The sequence below is a fragment of the Nannospalax galili genome, unplaced genomic scaffold (genome assembly GCF_000622305.1).
Source record: "Nannospalax galili isolate Female #2095 unplaced genomic scaffold, S.galili_v1.0 scaffold1023, whole genome shotgun sequence".
NCBI lineage: Eukaryota > Metazoa > Chordata > Mammalia > Rodentia > Spalacidae > Nannospalax > Nannospalax galili.
In genome coordinates, this window is record NW_008349234.1 from 1,204,066 (window position 1) to 1,226,004 (window position 21,939).

The 21,939-nt window shown below is 38.2% G+C and overlaps 1 protein-coding gene and 1 pseudogene across 11 annotated transcripts in view; both read right to left on the reverse strand.

Moving 5' to 3' along the window:
* The window catches only part of Tanc2 (tetratricopeptide repeat, ankyrin repeat and coiled-coil containing 2), a 496,754-nt gene that overhangs the window by 212,968 nt on the left and 261,847 nt on the right, over positions 1-21,939 (reverse strand). For all 11 annotated transcript variants that reach the window (XM_029570133.1, XM_029570139.1, XM_029570138.1 and 8 more), the window contains one exon: positions 17,466-17,652. In XM_029570133.1, the coding sequence (XP_029425993.1) occupies positions 17,466-17,652 (187 nt within the window). The remainder of the gene's footprint in view (positions 1-17,465; positions 17,653-21,939) is intronic.
* On the reverse strand, positions 9,342-10,098 carry LOC115072608 (annotated as a pseudogene).

The window sequence follows — 21,939 nt, forward strand, 5'->3', positions numbered from 1 at the left end:
GTATCTCACATGTGATTGAGAGGGAGAAGTGATGGCAGGGTGTGGGAGGCAGTGGAGGGGAGTGGGTCAGAAATGGATTCAGTCGGAGCTGGAGAGTTGGCTCAGAGGTTAAGAACACTGACTGTTCTTGCAGAAGACCTGGGTTTGATTCCCAGCACCCACGTGGCGGCTAACAACTGTCCGTAACTACAGTTCCAGGGGATCTGACAGCCTCTTCTCTCCTCCAGAGGCATTGCACTACACAGGTGTGCTTATCTACATGCAGGCATAACACTCATAAAATAAAAATAATAAAATATTTTTAAAAAAGAAATGGAGTCAGTCAAAACACATTATATATGTATATGAAATTCTCAAACAATAAATATATTTTTTAAAAAGAAAGAAAAAAGGGAAAGAACCAACCCAAAGCCAAACTAATGGTATAGACCTGTAATCCCTTCCACTCAGGTGACTGAAGAAAGAGGACCTGCCGGGGCTACAGAGTGAATTCCAGCCTGGTCTAGACAACTTAGTGAGACTGGGTCTCAAAATGAGAAGTAAAACAAGAGCTGTGGATACAGCTCACTGGTAGCATACTTCTCTATGATGATTGAGGCTCTAGGTTCAATCTTCAGTATTGCAAAAAGAAAATTGACCAGGAGAAACGAGAAATATATGTTCACAGAAAACAGCAGTATTTCTGACAATGAAAAAATCCAAATATCAATAAACACGTAAACTAATAAACAAAATGTGGTATATGATAGGTAGAGAATGGGCGGGAGCGAGCGGTGCGGAAGGAGAGCACGAGCGGATGGATGAAGGCACCGAGGCACAGATGGAATTCTCAGTGGGACACAGATTTATTTCGCACGGGGCACCTTTCCCTCGGGAAGGGAAAGATGTCAGCTCACTGGTTGTGAGCTGGGACTTTACATATGGGGGCTTTAGGGTGTGGAATCAGGGAAGGGGAAGCAGGTAGGATTAGGGTGTGGAAGGGTTTACTTTTTCCCTCTTAAGATGAGAGAAAAACAGCTTCTAAAATCTCTGGTTATCAGGTAGAATCTGCTTATCCTATCTTTGGAGATCAGAGGAAAGGCAAGCTGCCCTTCTTGACCTCAAAGGTCAAGGTGCTTATCAGCTAAGTTCCCTTTTCCAGGCTCCAAAGTCTGTAGGTCCCTGTTGGGGAGAGGGGGGCTGCTATTGGAACCCTAACAGTATATCTGTATCATGAAGTAATTATTTAGTAAGAAGACTGGATAAACTACTAATTAATACCACAATACAAATTGACTTCAGAAATGGGCTAAATGAGAAGCCAAACAGAGAAATGGCATACTGTTTGGTTCTGTTTATAGGACATTCCAGAGAGGGTAAATTTGTAGGTACAAAAGCAAATTAATAGTTTGCTAGGATTCAAGTAAGAGTAGGAATTAACTACAAGTAGTTGCAGAAGAATTGTTTGGGGTTTATGGAAGTGTTCTAAAACTGAATTATAGTGACAATTATATCAGTCCATGAATTTAATAAACATTCAGTTGTATATAACAGTGCATGCATTTTGTAGTATGTAAATTATATCTCAGTAAATCTGTCTAAAAACATAGAGGTAATTTTATTCATAACAAACCTATTTGCAAGACTGTAATTTCTGCTTCCTCATAGTATTCCTTCCTCATCTGAACAGCAGTTTACAAAGACATGTCATATACACGGTTTTTGTTCTGAGTAGGCACTTTATTTGACATCAAAGAAAGAAAATGTCTACAATCTCAGAAAAACATATCTATTTAACTTATTTGGAACTGTTTTCTCACTATTCTTTGTACTTGTTCTACTGGGGAATAATTATAATTTTAAAAAAAATAGAAATAGAGACATTGGATATAATGGAAAAAAGAATATGTAAATTTTTCACTGGATTACACATATGCAAAGCATTTCATTGAGGATTAAATATGATCAAGTCTTTTTCCATCATATTGTCATCTACCTCTTCACCTTCACAGTTATTAGAATTCTACACACCCTCCTCCACTTAATCCCCTACTTAGCAACCACTGTTATGCTAATGTTTGCCTCTCCTCTACTTCCCATTGTACTTATGACCAGAACACCTCCAGTGAAGCCAGTTCCCATTATATTTAACCTATCTTGAAGCACAAGATATTATTTCTTTTTTGAAACACTTTCTCCCTGACTCTCCCAGGCTCTCCTGTTTCCTCTGAGTGTTTCATCCCCAGACTCTTTGAAGAACTTGGTTTCATTTGTAAGCCTTCTCTTCTCTTACACCACAAACTTAAGATATAGCTCCTGCGGCTATATGCTGACTTTTCCATTTGACAAGTTCTATTCTGCATATCTTTATTTGAGTTGCTCATAGATACTTGAAATTCAACCTATTTCCTAAATTCAAATCATCTTTCCCATAGCCCATATCTCCCACAGCCATTAGTTCCTGCAGTTTCCTACTATTGGCCCATGTACATAAAAGATTAAACAAGTGCCAATAACAGTATTGACTCTCAAATAGTTTTATATTGTGGATATTAAAAAGATTATCTTGAACTATAGTACTTAATTAGACTGCCATTGGAACTTACAGCTTAGAGTTAATAAGGAAACTCATGTTACTATGCCAAAAATCTATTTTATTTTGATTGCTGTATTTCAACATATTTTCTTCTGTACCCTTTTATATTTTGTCTCACGTGTTTACAAATGTTTTTCTAAAGCCAAGTATGGTAACTCGTGCCCATAAATCCCAACACTCCTGAGGCTGAAACAGAAGGTTTACAAGTTTGAGGCCAGCCTAAGTAACAGGGTGAAACTGTCCAAAGCAAAACAGCCACACCCCCACATAAGAGGATCTGTGACATTACAAAAAAGTTAAAAGCACAATTCCACCATTCTCTGTTCTTTTGAGAGTGGACAGGTGGATGGTCATGTATGTGTTTATGGGGTAGTGGTCACAGTACAACCTTTGGTGTTATTAAGTATCATCCACCTTTTTTGAAACAGGAAATCTGTATGACGCAGATCTTGTTGATTTAGCTAAGCTGGCTGGCCAGCAAACCCAGGAATCTGCCTGGGTCTGCCTACCCAGTGCTAGGATTGCTAGTAGACACTACCAAGCCTGGCTTTTTTAAACTTTGGTTCTGAGAATCTCCTTTTGGTCTTTTTGAGACAGGGTCTCCCTGTAGCCCCAACTGTTCTGGAACTCACTATGTAGACAAGGCTGGCCTTGAACTCACAGAGATCTGCCTGCCTCTTTTTTAACCCACTGAGTCCCATCAATGCTACCAGGATGTGCATGAGTATAGGTTGTCCACTGGCACCTGGACAAACTACTAAGGGCAACATGCCTGAAGAAAACTGACTATCCTTTCCCCAGTAATCATCAATTGCCAGTAGCACCTCAGCTATTGGTGGGACATTGTGAGCCCCCTCCCCTACTCATGCTGTAATTTTACGATGGCTTGATTCAAAGGGTTTCACTCTGTAGCTTAGGCTGGCCTAGAACTCAGTGTATAGCCTAGGCTGGATTCAAACTCATGGCAATCCTTCTGATTTAGCTTTCCAAATGCTAGGTTTACAGACATGTGTCATGCCTCTCAGATGGGTTGACTCTTAAGAGTAAAATTCTTGTGGCTGGGTACTGTGGCACACATCTATAATTCCAGCACTTGGGCCATTCTTGGCTACACAGCAAGTCCCAGACCAGTCTGGGCTATATGAGACTTTATCATAAAAAAAAAAGTATGCTTAACTTCATAAGAAAGAGCCAAACTACTTTCCAAATACTTCATTTTTGTTTTTTTCTGAGCTGAGGACCAAACCCAGGGCCTTGCGCTTGCTAGGGTAAGTGCCCTACCACTGAGCTAGATCCCCAAACCCCCCAAATACTTTAAAGTGGCAGTGCCATTTTATATGCACATGAGTAACAAAGACATTAGGGTTTACGTGCATCTTGTTTTGTTTTTTTCTTAAACAACAATTGCATGTGTAGTAGTATTTTGTTGTGATTTAATTTGTCCTTCCCTAATGATTAATGTTAACAAACACTTTTCATGGGCTACACAGCAAGTCCCAGACTATATCTATTTAAATATTTTACACATTTTAAAACTGGTTTATTTTATGTAACATTAGAATATCTTGATTTATTATTCTACTTTTATTATAACTTTTTATTTTAACAATTACATTAATTTATTTTGTGTATGTCCATCTGTGGCATGCCATGATGGGCATGTGGAGGTCAAAAGATTACTTTCACTATGCAGGTTCAAGGATTAAACTCAGGTCAGCAAGTGCATCGCCCCACTGAACCATTTTGCTGGCCTATGAGCAATTTTCTTTTTAAATTTAAAAAAGAATAACTTTTATTTACATATGAAGAACTCATAGATTGAAAATCATATCAAGTCCTATGGGAGGAAAAGTATCAAATCAAAGAAGGAAGCAAGATAAATCCTGAAGACAGGTGAGAATCGCAGGAAATTTGCCTGAGAAATGATTTACAACTATGGGTTTTGAAGTCATACAAACCTGAGCTTCAGTTTTGGCTTTACTTTTTACATCTAACATTTGTATTTTGGGATCAATTATTTTTAAGTCTCAGTTTCCTAAGACCAAGCAGAAGTTCTATCTTTATTAATATAGATAATATAGAGTTAATTTTCAGCCAGATTGAATGACTCTATGCCTAACTCTGTACACCTGAAGGACTTAAGACATTCTGACTTGGCTTTGTGGTCAGAGGAAATAAAAAATTTCACTGGAATTTCTGGGAGCTCTTTTGACACCAAAATTCTCTGCATAAATCTTGGTGGTTTACACTGAGGTCAGAGGTCATGATCCTATGTGATGTCTTGAGAGTTTAACCTACAAGTCTTAGGTTCACTTGTGCCTGCACTTGCTTCTGACCTACTGTAGTTTTACAGAAAGTTTTTGTAAACATTTTGTGTTGAATGTTACGTATCCTTTCAATGACCTGAACATGTTAAATCTTTACAACTACCTTTATAACAACTTTCTTATAGGATCACAGCCCTTATTGAGATTAAATGATGGCACCTAGACCATAGCCTGTGCTTAATAAGTGGCTATTACTATCCTAATCAGGTTAAATTATACAAGAAAAATGCCATTTGTTCACTTTAATCATTTCAGTGAGAAAAGTGTCCAGACTATTAAAAAAAAACTCACACCACTATAAATAGAACTTGATGGCTACCCAAGATTTTCTAATGCTAAGTATTATAAATACCAGGCTGGAAAGATGATGGACCCACGAGAACAATCATCAGAAAAACTTAGTAGTGAGCCTGCACAATTACGAAAACAAATGGGAAACACATGAAAAAACTAATCCAAATTATCTTGTGTTCAGCTAATTATTCAGAGAGGAACTTGGATCAAATAAAGAACACCACATTCTGCTATAATAAATATTACTAAAAGAACAATGGAAGAGCTGCTAATTTTGCTTTTAGCTTACAAAAGTGAAACAATCACTGAACAACAGACCTGGACACACACAGTTAATCTCTATAGGTATTAAATGATATGAGGTGATAAGATGTAAGATCGGATGTTTCAAAGGATTCAAGCTTGAAAGGAAAAAAAAATTCCCAAGATTTGATTAAAAGGGGAATTCAAGACACACCCCTTTAGAGGGAACTGTGATTGATCCCTAGATAAGTAAGACGGAAACCAAAATGAATTCATGCTTCAGTTTATCAATTTGCTATATACTCATGCCAAAAAACTCTTATCATAATTTAGTATGAAAAAGGAAGAGGTTAGAAATTATATATACAGCAACAAATTTATCTCAGAAAGACTGGGATTACAAAAAGTTGCTTAAAGCAATGTAATATCTGAATACTATAATTAGCAGTTTAACTAGGCACAAATTTATTATGCTAATACAATTATATCAATAAAAATTGCAAATATAAAATTCCCCTCTAAGTACCTGACAATTTACTGAGAAGCACTGCGACTCTGAGGAGAAGGAAACCACAATGACATGCTTTCTATGGCAGATATTAATCACATTTGGGGTAACTCAAGACCATGTAGGAGACACAGTAATCTAAAAAATTTCAAAACTCTAGAAACTTTTACATGGATTGTCGTTAGAACTGAGGCATTTCCAGTTTTCTGATTGTTACAAATATTTTAGAATGCTATAAGAGCGATTTAGAAGTTGGGCATGGTAGTGCACAGCTGTGAACTCAACAATGGGAGGCTAAGGTAGAACATAGTTTCAGATCAGTCATGGTTACATATAGGGCCCAATCTGGAAAAAACAAACACCATCACTATCCAACAAAAAGTATTCAAATAATTTCGTTTAAAAAGTATTTTCTTTATTATTTTTATTTTATGTGTACGAGTGTATTGCCTGCATGTATGTGAGTGTACCCATGTCCTGCAATGCCGTGGAGGTCAGAAGAGGGCTTCGGATTCCCCTGGTATTGGAGTTAAGGATGGTTTGTAGCCACAATGTGGGTGCTGGGAATCGAACCAGGGTCCTCTGCAAGAGCAGTCAGTGCTCTTAACCACTGAACCATCTCTCCAGCCCCATAAATAACTTTTATATTCTTCAGATTAGTAAAATGAAATAACAGTAATATTAAACATGGCAGATGAACAATTGGTGGATATAGATCAGCAAAGGTTTATGAAATGTGAAATCTTTTTTTTTAATAAAGTTGAAAAAGGTACATTTCCAATAACCAAGGACTTTGACTTTCAGATAAACATTATGACTCATGTGTTTGAATAAGGACACATGTTAAAGAATTACACAGAACAGCAGTATTTGTAATGGCAAAAGTCTGGAAACAATTTAACATTCTAGTAAAAATATAAATAAACCATAGTATATTCAAGCACTAGAATAATGCAAAGCAAAATCAGTGAAGGGACTAAAGTAAAATGCAACAATATGGGTCTATTTCAGCTATATTGCATGAAGCACAAACATGCTTTCAGTAAAATTCCAGTTATATAAAGTTAAACATGGAATCTAAATATTATTTGGAGATACAAACATGATACAGCCACTAAAAAAATAATTGAAGTGGTAATTATGAAATGCAAATGGCCTTTGAAAGAGAAGGAACAGAGAAATAAGGAGACACAAGAGGACCTCTTGGGTAATAGGTAGGTAACTTCTGTAATTAAGTACAAGTGCTAGTCAGGTATTCATTATATATTATTGTGTAATTCATATATATACTTAGTATACTCTAATTTTTATTGTGATAATACATATATAATATACAATTTAATGTTTCAGTCATGTCTCAGCTTTTTTTTGTTTTGTTTTTTTGAGACAGTCTCATCATGCAGTCTTGGTTGGCTCCTGCCTCAGCCTTCCTAGTGCTACCACACCCTCACACCCTCCTTTTATTTTCTAACCCCTGATACTGGGGAAGAAACCCAGAACCTGGTAACAGGCAAACACTCTAATCCAGAGTTTTATCACCAGCATCTTTTTTTTTGTTTGTTTTTTTTCCCCGAAAGACAGAACCTTTCATTGACCTGGAGTTCACGAATTAGGCTAGAGTGGCAGGCCCAGAAGCCCTAGGGACCCTCTTGTATCAGCTTCCACAGTGGTGGGATTATATGAGCACATTACTATGTACCTTACCTTTATTTATTATTTTTTTGCATGAGTGCTGGGCAGGTCCTCATACTTTCCTGAAAAGCTCCTTACCAACTGAGCCATCTTCACAGTTCTCCTTTCAACTTTTGATGCTTTTTGAAACTGTTTCCTTAATTTCCTGTTTGGATTTTTAATTGTTAGGATACAGAAATAATTCATTTTTGTGTTGATTTGGTTCCCTATAGTTCTGTTGTATACATATGCTCTTCGTGTACTCAGTGTTTACTTAGAACAGATGAATCCACATGTTGATATGCACACTGGAAATAGCAAAGATATGCTTAGTTGCCATGGCATTCACATTGCTCAACATCTAAACAAATACTCTGATTGGATAATCTTTAGAAGGAAGACAAATGTGGTAAAAAGTTTATTTTTTTCTTCTCTTTTGTTAATCATGTTCATTTCTCCTGGGCATCTTCAGCTTTTGTCATCTTTTCCCAAAGCTACCGCCTCTTTCCTCCACATCTGCCTGCACTGGCTTTGGGGATTCGGCACTGTTCCAGCTGTGCTACTTATCTATTACTTGATCCTTCCTCCCACCTTCCAATTCCCTGCTGCTCTCTCTGGGTTCAAAGACTATGTGCTTTGCTTTCTGTTTTGTATATAACAGGCAATAAGTACACGAAGAGCTACAGATCCTTTATATTAATGAAAGAAGCACAAATTAAAATGAGACAACTTTATAACCACTAGATTTACTAAGTTTAGTAAGGCAGATAAAATAGGTCTATAATTCTGTATATGAAACTCTTCAAATCCAATGTGCTCCAGAATACAGAGATTTTCTAAATATAGAAGGAAAAAGGTACATATATAAAACTATATGCATGCCAGGTATGGTGATGCATGCCTTTAATCCCAGCACTAGGGAGGCAGAGGTAGGCGGATCTCTGTGAGATCAAGGCCAGTCTGGTCTACACAGTGTGTTCCAGGCCACCTTGGCTATAGGGAGACCCTGTCTCAAAAACCAAAACAAAACACCAAAACAAAAATTATGTGCATGATGGGGTAGCATCCTGGAATGAAATATAACAACACTTTTACAATAAAATACTCATGTTAAGTGGAAAAAGACTATAAATAACTTCATCACTGAAGATGAGATTTGATAACCAAATAAGTGTGATGTCAATTTACATTTTAAAATTCTTATGGCTTTAAGAGTTTTCAGGGGTTTTGAATTATGGTAGCAAGTCATGACAAAGCTATGAGAAAAAGGAAAAGGAGCCTTACAGGCTGCTGAAAACAACCTGCCTTGTGCTAGTTAGTTTCTGTCATCGTGATAGGAATCTAGACACACCTAGGAACAGGGAAACTCAATTGAAGAATTTCCTCTTCCATTAGATTGGCCTGTAGCTGTGAGGCATTTTCTTGGTTGTTGATGTGGGAGAACCCAGCCCACTGTGGGCAGTGCCATCTCTGGCAGGTGGGTCTGGGCTGTATCAGAAAGGTAGCCGGAGCAAGGCAAGAGGAGCAAGTCAGTAAGCAACGTTTCTCCAAGGTCTCTGCTCCAGTTTCTGCCTTGAGTTCCTGGCTTGGCTTTCCTCAAAGAAGGATGTAACCTGTAAGCCAAACAAACCCATTTCCTTCTCCATGTTGCTATTGCTCAGTGTTTTATCAGAGCAACAGGGATGCAAACTTTACTTATAGTTAATGTGCTTAATTATAGCTCTCACTTGCGTAGGTCTATAAAATCTGGAGTTCCTAAAGGATACTATGAAGAACCAATTCTATTATAATCACCTGAAGCACATTTGTGGCGTTTCATCATGTGATTTAACAGACAGATCCCTAACTCAGTTATGATAGTCTAAAAGGAATGTTTGTCTATGCTCAAAGAAACTGATCCTGAAACAATTAACTCTATCTTCTTATTTAATCATGTTTTAAAAAACTTCAAGTTTCTTCCTTTCTTTCCTCACACCCTCAAAATCTGACTATATTCCAAGAAGATACAGGGACTTAAATCTTATCTCAGAACAGAAGGTGCTGTACTGTGACACAGGAGTACTTCATGCACTGCAAGTGTCTTTCTGAACGCTGCCAAGTGTTCAGCCTCCAGTTCTTGCATCTTTGGGAGTTCTTCCTTTGTCATCCACCCTTTTCTAAGCATCTGTAGTTTCTCCCTTGAAGTATCAGAATCAGGTCTTGATGCTGCTGGTAGATGATGCAACCTGCACAGCCTTCACTTTCAATGAAGGAATCATGAAGCTAGATAAATACCTCATGTTGTCCAATGGAAAACTCACTGTTTAAAATTAGGTAATCAACCCTTAGTGTAAAACAGTGAGTTTTACTCTACCTTCCTCACTAAGATCAGAAATGTGCACTTTCAGAGAAGCATCTCTTTGAAGATTCATATTTATTGTTTTAAGTCTGAGGTCTTCATTTAAGAGGAAGTTGGAGCTCTTGTCCAGGCCTTCCTACATCATGGCTGCTCCAAGCTAGGGTCAGCCTTATTGTCAACATATCATACTTCCTTTTAATTCTATGTAATGACTCCAGACTATGACAGTCATTGTCTGGTTGTCAGGCAGAAAAGAAATACACACAAAAACCATTTAAGTTTAGGAACAAAGCCCATCTTCCTTTAGTAGGCAGATGATTTTATCTTCTTAGAGTATAGTTTTACATTCCTATTGTTATTATTTGACTAAAATTTATCCAAGACTATTTGTCAAAAGGAGTATACCTGGTAACTCAATAATTAGAGGAAATGCACTAAAAAAAGTTAAAAAAATATTCATAGTATAGAATGATGTTCAATATCTGAATAATTACATAATGAAGTTGAAAAATCCCAAAAGTGTCTCTCCCTACATGTTTACAAAAATTTATTGGAATTTAATAATTAAATGAAATAATGGGTTTCATTAAAACATTTTCATACAAGTGTATTACATATGCTCATCATGTGCCCCATCCCATTACCCTCTCTTGTGCTTCATCTCCTCTCCCACCAGCCCCTTCCTGATTCTCAGTCTTCATGCTAATTGTATGTATTCTTAATAAAGTAGATTCTAAATGTGAGAGAAAAATATTATATTAGCCTAGTATATTTTTTTTAACATGTCAATCTCCAGACCCCCATTTTCCTACAAATGACAATATATCATTCTTCTTCATGGGTGCATAAAACTTCATTGTATATAAACACCACCTTTTCTTTATTCATCTGTTTATGAGCACGTTCCAACTGAATAACTTGGCTACTCTGACTAGTGCAGAGAATCAAGAATTCCTACTGAAAGCTGACTTAGATTCCTTTAGTTATATACCCAGGAGCTGGATCATAATACTGTTTTTTTTTCTTTAAATGAGGAACCTTTAGTAATATCCATAGTAGTTGCAGTAACTTATATTCTTAAGAAAATACACAAGGGTTCCTTTCTCCCTACATCTTTACCAGCATTTGTTGCTGTTTGTTTTCTTGATTACAGACATTTTGACTGGGGTGAGATGGAACCTCATTGTAGTTTCAATTTGCAGTTCCCTGATGGCTAAAGATGGTGTGACAGCTAATTTTCGTTGTGAACTTGACACACCCAAGAAGAGGGAACCTCAGTTGAAGAACTGCCTCCATTAGATTGGTCTGTGGGCATAAGACATTAAAAAAAAACGGCTAATGGCCGGGTGAGGTGGTGCATGCCTTTAGTCCCAGCACTCAGGAGGCAGAGACAGGCGGATCTCTGTGAGTTCAAGGCCAGCCTGGTCTACATAGTGAGTTCCAGGACAGCTGGGGCTACAGGGAGACACTGTCTCAAAAAGACCAAAAAAAAAAAAACAAAAACAAAAACAAAAACCAAAAAACTCCGCAAAAACCTGCTAATGGATTGTCTCCCAATTGGCTAGTTCCTCCAAGGGGAGGGGACTGCCACAGAGTGTGGACTACTAGGGGGGCTCCTGGGAGCCATCTTGGGACGCAAGCCATGGGTAGCGTATGTGGTGTGGGGAATGTGCAGCAGCTCAAGGACAGAATAGACTGACTCTTAGGGACCTGGGGCGAGATTCTTGGCCCAGGAGGTGTGAGTGAATGTTAGCAATGACTATGGGCACGGAGCAGTCTGATATGGCAGGCTCTGAGCCGTGGGTGCAGGGCAAGGCACTGGTTACTCATTCCTTTGTAAGTTAATAAATGCACATAAAGATATGTTATATGGTTTGCTTGATAGTGCAGGAGACCCAGAGGGAACTCAGGTGACATGGATCTAGGAGGACCCAACCCATGGTACCATCTCTAGGCAGATGGGCTTGAGTTGTATAAGAAGGGTAGCTGAACTTGAGCTAACAGCATCAGTAAGCAACATTTCTCCATGGTCTCTGCTTCAGCTCCTGCTTCCAGACCCCTGCTTCGAGTTCCTGCCCTGGCTTCCCTCAATGATGGACTGTAACCTGTAAGTCAAACAAACCCTTTCTTCCCACAAGATGGTTTTGGTTAATGTTTTATCACAGCAATAGAGAAGCAAACTAGAATAGATGGCAACCATTTTTTCATGGATATATTAGACATTTTTACTTCTTTTGAGAACTGCTTGGTTCATTTGCCTATCTATTGATTTGTTCTTTTGGTGCTTAAGTTTTTTAAAATTCTTAATATATTTTGGATGTTAATTTCATGCCAGACAAATAACTAGGAATTTCCCCTCCCATTCTGCAAGCTGTCTCTTCACACTGGTAACTGTTTCCTTTGCTGTGACTAAGGTTGTTAGCAATCTCATTTGTCAATTCTTGCTTAGGTTTCCTGAGCTATTTGTCTTACTCAGGAAGTCCTTGCCTATGATGGTATCTTTAAACGTTTTCCCCATATTTTCCTCTAGTAATTGCAAAGTTTCAGGTCTCATATTAAGGTCACTGATATATTCTGAATTTATTTTTGTACAGTGTGTGTCCTAGTCTGTTTCTTCATTGCTGTGACAAACACTCTGACCAATACCAACTTGGGGAGGAAAGGGTTTATTCAGCTTACATCTCCCAGGTTACAGTTCATCAGGGAGCCCAAGGTAGGAACTCAGGGCAGGAACCTGGAAGCAGGAGCTGGAGCACAGGCCATGGAGGAATGCTGCTTACTGGCTTGCTCCCCTGGACCCTGCTCAGCCCGCTTTCTTATACAATACAGGCCCACCTGCCCAGGGGTGGCACCACCCACAGTGAGCTGGGTCCTCCCGCATCACTCATCAAGAAGATGCCCTTCAGACATGGCCACAGGCCAGTCCAATAGAGGAAATTCCCCAATTGAGGCTCCCTCAACCCAGGTGTGTCAAGTTGACACTAAAGCTATCCAGCACAGTGTGAGAAATAGGAATTTAGTTTTATCCTTAGTTTTTAAAGCAGCTTCTCTCACTGAACCTGGAACTCACTGTTTCAGCTAGACTGGCTGGCCAGCAAGTTCCTGGGATCCACTCCCACCTTAGTCAGCACTGGATGACAGATATATACTGCACTTGGCATTTTATTTAAAAATGGGTGCTGGGGATTAGAACTCAGGTCCTGATGCTTGAATAGCAACCACTTTATTAACTGAGGAATCTCCCTAGCCCCATACTTTTTTTGTTGTCTGTTTTAGCGACAAAGTCTCTCAATGGTCTGGAATTTGCCAAGCAGGCTAAGTTGGCTGGCCAGCAAGCTCCAAGGATCCACCTGTCTCTGCCTCACCAACACTGGGATTACAGCATCTGGCATCATGCTTGGCTCTTTCTGCTTTTCTTTTCAATGTGCATTCTGATGATCAAACTTAGGTCCTCCATGCAAGTACTTTATTGACCAAGCAAGTCATCTCTCCAGTCCTATTTGAATTGAGATTTTTATTTCCAACATTCCCATTTTTCTTCTTTTTAAAAAATGTATATTTTTTTACTGAGTTTTTGTGTATTTCATACAGTGAATCTTAATCATACTTAGACCCCTTCCCCATATGCACCCTCACCCTTTACCCCTCCCCTCCACCAGATGTCATGCATTTTGTCATATATATTGAGGACTATCTGGTCAAGCTGGCTGAAAATGAGTTGATCTTTTTTTTTTAAGCTTTGAAGAATTATTATTGTTTTTTAAATCATTATTTAAAATTTTTTTAATGACTACATGATTAGAAGAAGCATTTCACTACAGCTTTAACATATTCAGTAACACATTGCAGAGCAAGGGTACATCTCTTTCACAAGTGGGTGCAAGTTTCTAGGTTCACAGTTGAGTTAATACAGTTATACAATATTGAACTCAGTGTAAGCCCTGAAGGACATAAAATTGAATGAGTTTTTTAACCCTTAAAAAAGATCTCCATTTCATTTTAGAATATATTGTTCCTTGCAGAAAGACTCATTGTTTTTGCTACTAAGACTGAGATGTTGGCTCATGCATCTCTAATCTATATGTATCTGATTATTACTAGTCATAATTGGTTGCATTTGGATCCTTGGCACCTGTGTATGTCTATAAAGTCATTGGGTAGATTTCAACGGTAATGTTTATCACCTCTTCTAATTAGCATGATGTAAATTTCCATGCTTCCTCTTCAAATATATTATTTTTAGTTTGATGATTTGTGTGTGTGTGTGTGTGTGTGTGTTGTGTGTGGTGTGTACAGTTGATCTTCTTTAAGGGTGTAACTATAGATAGGCTGACTAGATTCCAGGGAATGAACTTGCACTGAGGGACATCTGGGCACAAAAGCTTGACTGGACAGGCCATTTTTCTTTTTCAGTCTCTCTTTTTACTGATTTTTTTCATCTAGTGGTTAAATTTGTTGCCAAAATCTTGAATTGATTTTACCCCAATCACTTGTTTTTTGAATCCTCTTGGAGATTACTGCTCATTTTAAAAATCAGACTTTTGAATTCTTCAGCATCTCAACCATTTCAGTATCTTTGGATTCAATTACTGAAGAGTTATGAACTTTAGGAGTGAGGGTGCCATGCTTTTTCATATTTCTTGTGTTTCTGTGTTGTGATTTAAGCTTTGGTTTGTATGGATATCTCTTTTGATTTTACAAAGGAGTCTTTTGAGTGACTATCTTTTGTGGCCCAAAAACCACTCAGAAAAGAAAACAAGTCATTATAACACCACTGCCAAAACAAAGCAGATATAGAAAACAAATTAAAAAGCCTATTAAAGAAACTACTACACCACGAATAACCACAGAAAAGAAAGTGGCAAAATAGTGCAGAATAACTATGAACTAAAAAGTTATTAAAGGTGAAAGAATAAAATAAATGGAGCAAGAAAGAAAAAAAAGGAAGTTTAAAGAAAAGGAAGAAAGAAAAGGGGAAATAATGTGAGGAATAGGAAAAGTGTAAGAAATTAAAAAAAAATCTACTTAAAAATATATAAAGGTAAGAAGAGGAGGAAGAACACAAAATATTTTAAAACACTAAATAATATTTGAAAATATAGCAATAAGAAAAACAAAGAAAAAAGAAAGAATAGAAGCAGTTTCTTTCTGGGTAGTCTACTGCTAGAATTCTCTGTGTGTATGTGCTGGGCTGCAGCTTCTGCCTGTTGTAGTTCCTCTCTGTTCCCACTATACAGTTTGTGTTGCAAGTGGGCTGAGGGCTGGGCCTGTCAAGGTTATCTCAGTATAAGGGATATTCACTCTAGAAGAGTCCCCCTTTTTGCATACTGGGAGTTGCTGCTGGCTCCAATGATCTTTGTGACCTGTGAACCAGGAAGCTAACTCAAATGCCCATCCAATTTGTGCACCCAGGACGTTTGTGCACCTAGAAGTAGAAAACATCCAAGCCATGGGGTCTTCCTTGAGTGGGTCAGAGTGTGAAGAAGGCGAAAAGAGCAGTGAGTTCTTCCCTGAAGAAGGAGAGTGAAGGGGAACAGGCAGTCTGCCTTCTGTGGGGTCTTTATGCTTCTCATCTATGCTCAACAGTAAACCACCTTGTAGGAGGTCGGTGCAGATCTGCTAGACCTAGGCTCAGTGATGTGTTTCCACAGTAATCCACAACAGATGGGGTTCTTTCCTTGCCACAGACGTTAGGGCCACCAACTGCTATCCTCTCCAAAGCCCGAGCTTCCATAAATCTCAGTAAGTCTGAATCTGACTCGGCCAGGCTCTACAGCTACCTCTCATGACAGTTTCCCAGCAGACATTGTGGCAGGGTGTCCCCAGGCTCCCAGGCTTGTGATTTTTCCCTCTTTGTTTTCAGGTACCCAGAGGAAGTCAGTCTTCAACAGCAGGCTCCCTCTCAAAATGATAGCTGGCTGTAGCACTCAGACATAAGGGAGTGATGCAGTGGATTTCTTCTGCAGTGTTAATCAGCCACTGTTAGATCAAATCCCCATACTGGACTTAAGGCTTGAGAGAACTGTGGTTTTCTACTGTGGCTAAAACCACTAGTCTATTGCCATCAGGACTGCCTGGCTTATGTTGTGTTTGAGACTTAAGGTACTCTCCAAAAACCCTAAGCAAGGGTTGAAGCTGTGAACTTTTCCCTACTTACCTCTGCCATCTTTCTGTTTCACCATATTTTTTAGTTGGCTTGTCACTTCTTTCTTGATTCCCAGTGCTCTTCTTTTCTTTCTCTCCTTGGACTATAGTCTCTCTTTGCTACCCTGACTCTTCACTCATAGAACGACACAGAAGAAACTTGTAATTCTGCCATCTTTACCCTGGAACCTCCCCTATGCTCATATTTCCATACTGACCACATGAATACCAGTTAAAGCAGACAATGTCTCAAGGAATAATCATAGTATTATGGTACAATTTAGTTCAGTTAAAAATAATATAGAAAATACTACTCAAAAATATGAATATAGCAAAAGGTTTTTCTGAGCTAAGAATATCCTATATAATTTTCATAAATATATGATGACCTGTGCTCTAGACATAAATGAGTGTATAGCAGTCCATATCTGGTACTGATGAAATATGTACTTAGAGTCTCCTGGAGCAAATAGAATACATAATTTCCCATCAGCACTGCCTTTATCAGAGTATTTTTCTTTCTGCTGAGAACTGATAATTGAGCTGAAGAAAATTTAGATATATTCCTAGAATCATGTAATTGATTAAGACCAGCTTTTAAAGACAGGTATTAGAAAATTCACAAGAGAAAAGTAAAATGGCCAGAATTTTCAAGCTTCAAGTTTTCTTCATGCCCAAGCCTGCTATAAGAACACATTGTTCCCAAATTATAAGCAATAGAACAAACTTATTCTGCCTTGTAAAGGACAGAAAATGAGATGTCTTATTGATAGGAACAACTAAGTCAGAAGGGACTTACAAAACTCATCAGAGGACAAATACACAGTTAAAACAAAAAGACCCCACGACAACTTAAAACTGTAGCTTTTTAGCCCTTTAATCTTAACCTCATTTTTCTGTTTTCACAAAACTCTACCACACTGGTGAAGAATATGTTTCTTCTGGACTAATATTGTTGGTAGAGATGGAATATGGGAACTTATAGAACCTTTTTTTTGTCTTTTTGAGACAGGGTCTCCCTGTAGCCCAAGCTGGCCTGGAATTCACTATGTAGACCAGGCTGGCCTTGATCTCACAGAGATTCACCTGCCTCTGCCTTCCAAGTGCTGGGATTAAAGGCCTATGCCTCCATGCCCTGCCCTTATAGAACTTTTTATACCCGGCCCCGCTTTGTCAAGTAATGGTTCTATAAGGGGAGATTAAGTAGAGAAGAATGTCTCTCATTGTGCTATCCTTTCTCTCTTGAGCATTACTAAAAAGGACAAGTTAATCTTGTCTCAAAATACACCTTTGAAAATATTAAGGTTGTATGATTAGTTTTAAAAGAAAAAATAAACAAAATGATTAATATAAAAACCAACTCACCAATGATGCCACTATCTCTGCTTTCAAGGGTGGAGGTTGGGCTGGTGACAGCCCCGTAGCTACAGTCCTTGGCAGTTGCATTTGTACTGACTGGTGGGAGGGTAGAGCAGGGGCTACTGGCAGGTGGAGAGGCAGTGCTGCTAGTCAGGGTGGAGCAGGGACTTATCCGCTGGGTGATTGCTGAGGTCTGAAAAATTAGTCAATAAGAAATAAGATAAACTGATTAGTTGTTAAAATATATCAAGACAAAACACTATCTTGATGAAAAATAATCTCCATGTGCAACTTTAAAAAATTATTTAATAACCACATAATTAGAAGAAGCATTTCATTACAACAGCATTGACATATTCAATAACAATTTGCAGAGCTAAGATGCATCTCTTTCAAAACTGGTTGTAAATTTTAGGTTTACGGTTGAATTAATACAGTTATAAAATATTGTACTCAGTATAAACCATATAAGACATAAAATGAAATGAGGTTTTAAGCTTTAAAAAAGATCATCATTTAATTATTAAAATACAGTTTCATACAGAAAAATTCATTTTTAATGCAATTGACACTAAGATGTTTGCACATGCGTGTCTGATCTCTATATATCTGACTATTACCAGTCACAGTCAGTTACTTTCTGAGCGCCTTGGCATCTGAGCATGGATATAAAGTCATCAAGTAGATTTCGGTAATGTTTTTCACATCTACTAATTATTAAGGAGCAAGCTTTTATGCTTTTAAGAATTAAATTATTATTACTTAAATTTTTTTTAAAATTCAAAAACCACATGATTAGAAGAAGCATTTCATTACAGCTTTGACATATTCAGCAACATACTCCAGAGCAAGAATACAACTCTTTCAAAAGTGGCTGTAAATTTTTAAGTTCACAGTTGAATTTATAGTTATACAATACTGGACTCAGTATAAACCCTGTGAGACATAAAATTGAGTTTTTAACCTTTAAAAAAGATCTCCATTTCATTTTAAAATACACTGTTTCTTATAGAAAGACATGTATTTTGCTAATATCACTGAGATGTTGGCACATGCATCTCTAATCTGTATGTATCTGATTATTACTAGTCATAGTCAGTTGCACTCAGATCCTTGGCACTTGTGTATAGATATAACGTCATCGGGTAGATTTCAATGGTAATGTTTATCTTTGTTGATTTTTTTTTGTGTGTGTGTATCACATAGAACATCCCAAACCATCTTATTCAACTACACACCCACTTCCCAGATGGCACCCTCTCATAGCCTCCCTCCTCCCACTAGAGCCCTTATACTCTGTTACCTCTGCTACTGTCCACTGTGTTGTTGGCACCCCCAGCTGTTCCCCACTATTTGTCTATCTGGTGAATCTAGTCAGCCTATCTAGAGGTCTTTGTTTTAGGAATGTCAGCTGTTCCTCATCTAGCAGCAATCAGCTGGCAATATTCCTTTAGATAAGATTGGGGTCTGCTGTTTATTTTCCCAGTTCTTTGTTAGGTTACTATCTGGGAGTCCCTTTGGCCACCCTTGCCAACAATTCAAAAGAAGGTATTTCCTATCTGTCATTGTTGCTTGTTATGTGGCCTTTAGCTATACATAAGGACTCTTAAAAAATTATATTGGCCGCTTTAATCTTTGGTTATACTTGCCTTTTGGGTGTTTAAGGTCATACAGTTGGCCCAGATAAACCAATTTATTTTTACTCTTAATGTTGTTTGAGGATCTGTTCCTCAGGGGTCACATTGGCTTGGGAGGAGCATGGAGCATGGAAGCATGGAGGAAATATTTCCTCTGTGTTGACCCTCCTCTTTGTAGATTGGACACTGATTCAATTCCATCTGGTGGGGTCTCCTCGGCCTCCTTGATCAAGAGGACAGGTGACCCACCACAATTACAGGACATTTTGGGAGATGCTCATAGTCCCCTGGAACTCGTGGACCTAGGAGGGCAAGGAGCAAAAACTGTCTTTTATGTCCCTCTGACCAAATTATTATAGGCCTCAAAATATGTCTGTTAAACATGTAAGAAGGTTAGTTCCACCAGTACGGTACTTGTAACTACTGTGTGTCATGTAGATAAATCTTGGGGAAAGACCAATTGTTCTCAGATAAACCTTACCTAGACATGTATTTCTTGATCTGGTATGTATAATTTGTCAGTAAGTCATTGGAGTATGGTTCCCTCTGGTTTTTAAAAACTAGCTAGGCATTATTTATCTCTCACATCGTCTAACCCCTCCATCATGGTTTCCCCAATTAAGGTGCTCCGATTTTCCCCCTTTTTCCCTTAATAATACCCTTCTCCTATGGTCCTACCTCTCTTGAGCTGCTTCTTTCCCTTTATCCCCATAGGTTCCTTGTATACCCTTCCCTCCTCCATCACTTAAACTAACCCAATTTTTATCCATATCTCCCTTATTAAGGCCTAGTTCTGACTGTTCTTCTCTTTCAGGTTCTTTCTTTTCCTTTACCTCCCTGGTTCCTTTCCATTATCCTGGTTCCTGTAGTTATGTCTGGATACATACTCACTTGTCAGGATTTATTCCAGGAGCCACATATGAGGGAGAACATATGTCGATTTTTTTTTCTGACTCTGTGTTACTTCACTTAGTATAACAGTTTCTAGTTCCATCCATTTACCTGCAAATTTCATGATTTCATCTTTCTTTACTGCTGAGTAAAACTCCATCATATAAATGAACCACATTTTCATTATCCACTCATCAATTGAAGGACACTTAGGTTGCTTCCATCTCTTAGCCATTGTGAAAAGAGCAGCAACAAACATGGATGTACAAGTGTCTCTGCAATAGGATGAGTTCTTTGTGTATATGCCAAGGAGTGGTATAATTGGGTCAAATGGTAGGTTCATTTGTAGTTTTTAAGGAGTTCTCCATAGTGCTTTCCATAGTGGTTGAACAATTTTGCAGCCCCACCAGCAGTGGATGAGTGTTCCCCTTTCCCCACATCCTCTCCAATATTTGGTATCATTTGTTCTCTTGATCTTAGCCAGTCTGACTGGGGTAAGATGAAATTTTAAAGTGGTTTTAATTTGCATTTCCTAATTAAGATGCTTCTTAGCCATCTTTAGTTAGCTGAACTCTCTGTTCAGCTCCTTAGCCCATCTTTTAATTGGGTTGCTTCTTGTCTTGGTTCTCTGTTTTTTGAGTTCGTTATATATTCTGGTTATTAAACCTCTGTCAGATGTGTTGCTGGTGAAGATTTTCTCCCATTCTGCGGGTTTTCTGTTCACTTCCCTGGTTGCTTCCTTTGGTATACAGAAGCTTTTTAGTTTAATGAGGTTCCACTTGTTGATTCTTGCCCTTGTTTCCTGAGCAACTGATGTCCGGTTTAGAAAATCCTTTCCTACACCCATATCTTTTAGGTTTTTCCCAATGTTTTCTTCTAATAGTTTCAGAGTTTCAGGCTTTACATTGAGGTCTTGGACCCATTTGGAATTAACTTTTGTGCAAGGTGAAAGATGGGGGTTTAGTGTCATTCTTCTACAGGTGGAGATCCAGTTTTGCCAGGACCATTTGCTGAACTTGCTATCTTTCCTCCAGTGAATATTCTTGGCCTCTTTGTCAAATGTCAGGTGGCAGAAATTGCATGTACTCATATTTGGGTCTTCAGTTTTGTTCCATTGATCTATGGGCCTATTTTTGTGCCAGTACCATGTTGTTTTTATAACTATAGCTCTGTAATACAGCTTAAAATCTGGTATAGTAATCCCCCTGGCATTGCTCTTAGTGCTCAGGGTTGCTTTGGCTATCCGAGGTCTTTTGTGCTTCCATATGAATCTCAGGATGGGTTTTTCCAATTCTTTGAAAAATGTTATGGGGATTTTGATTGGCACTGCATTGAATCTATAAATGGCTTTTGGTAGGATGGTCATTTTCACAATATTAATTCTTGTAATCCATGAACATGGGAGGGCCTTCCATCTTATGATGTCTTCCTCAATTTTTCTTTAAAGATTTTAAAATTTTCATTGTAGAGGTCTTTACTGTCTTTGGTCAGGTTTATTCTGAGATATTTTATTTTTTTTTGTAGCTATTGTGAAGGGGAGTGTTTCCATGTGCTCTTTCTCTGATTGCTTGTTATTGGTATATAGACAGTCTACAGACTTTTGTAGATTAATTTAAGAACCTGCCACTTTACTGAACGTGTTAATAATTTCTAGGAGTTTTCTGGTGGAATTTTTGGTGTCATTTAGATATAACAACATTATCTGTAAAAAGGGATAATTTGATCTCATCTTTTCCAATTATTACTCCTTTAATTTCCTGCTCTTGTCTAATTGATCTTGCTAGAGTTTCAAGGACTATGTTAAACAGAAGTGGAGATAGTGGACAGCCTTGTCTCGTTCCTGATTTCAATGGGAATGGTTCTGGTTTTTCTCCATTTAGAATTATGTTGGCTGTGGGTTTTTTGTACATAGCTTTAATTATGTTGAGGTATGCTCCCTCAAGTCCAATTTC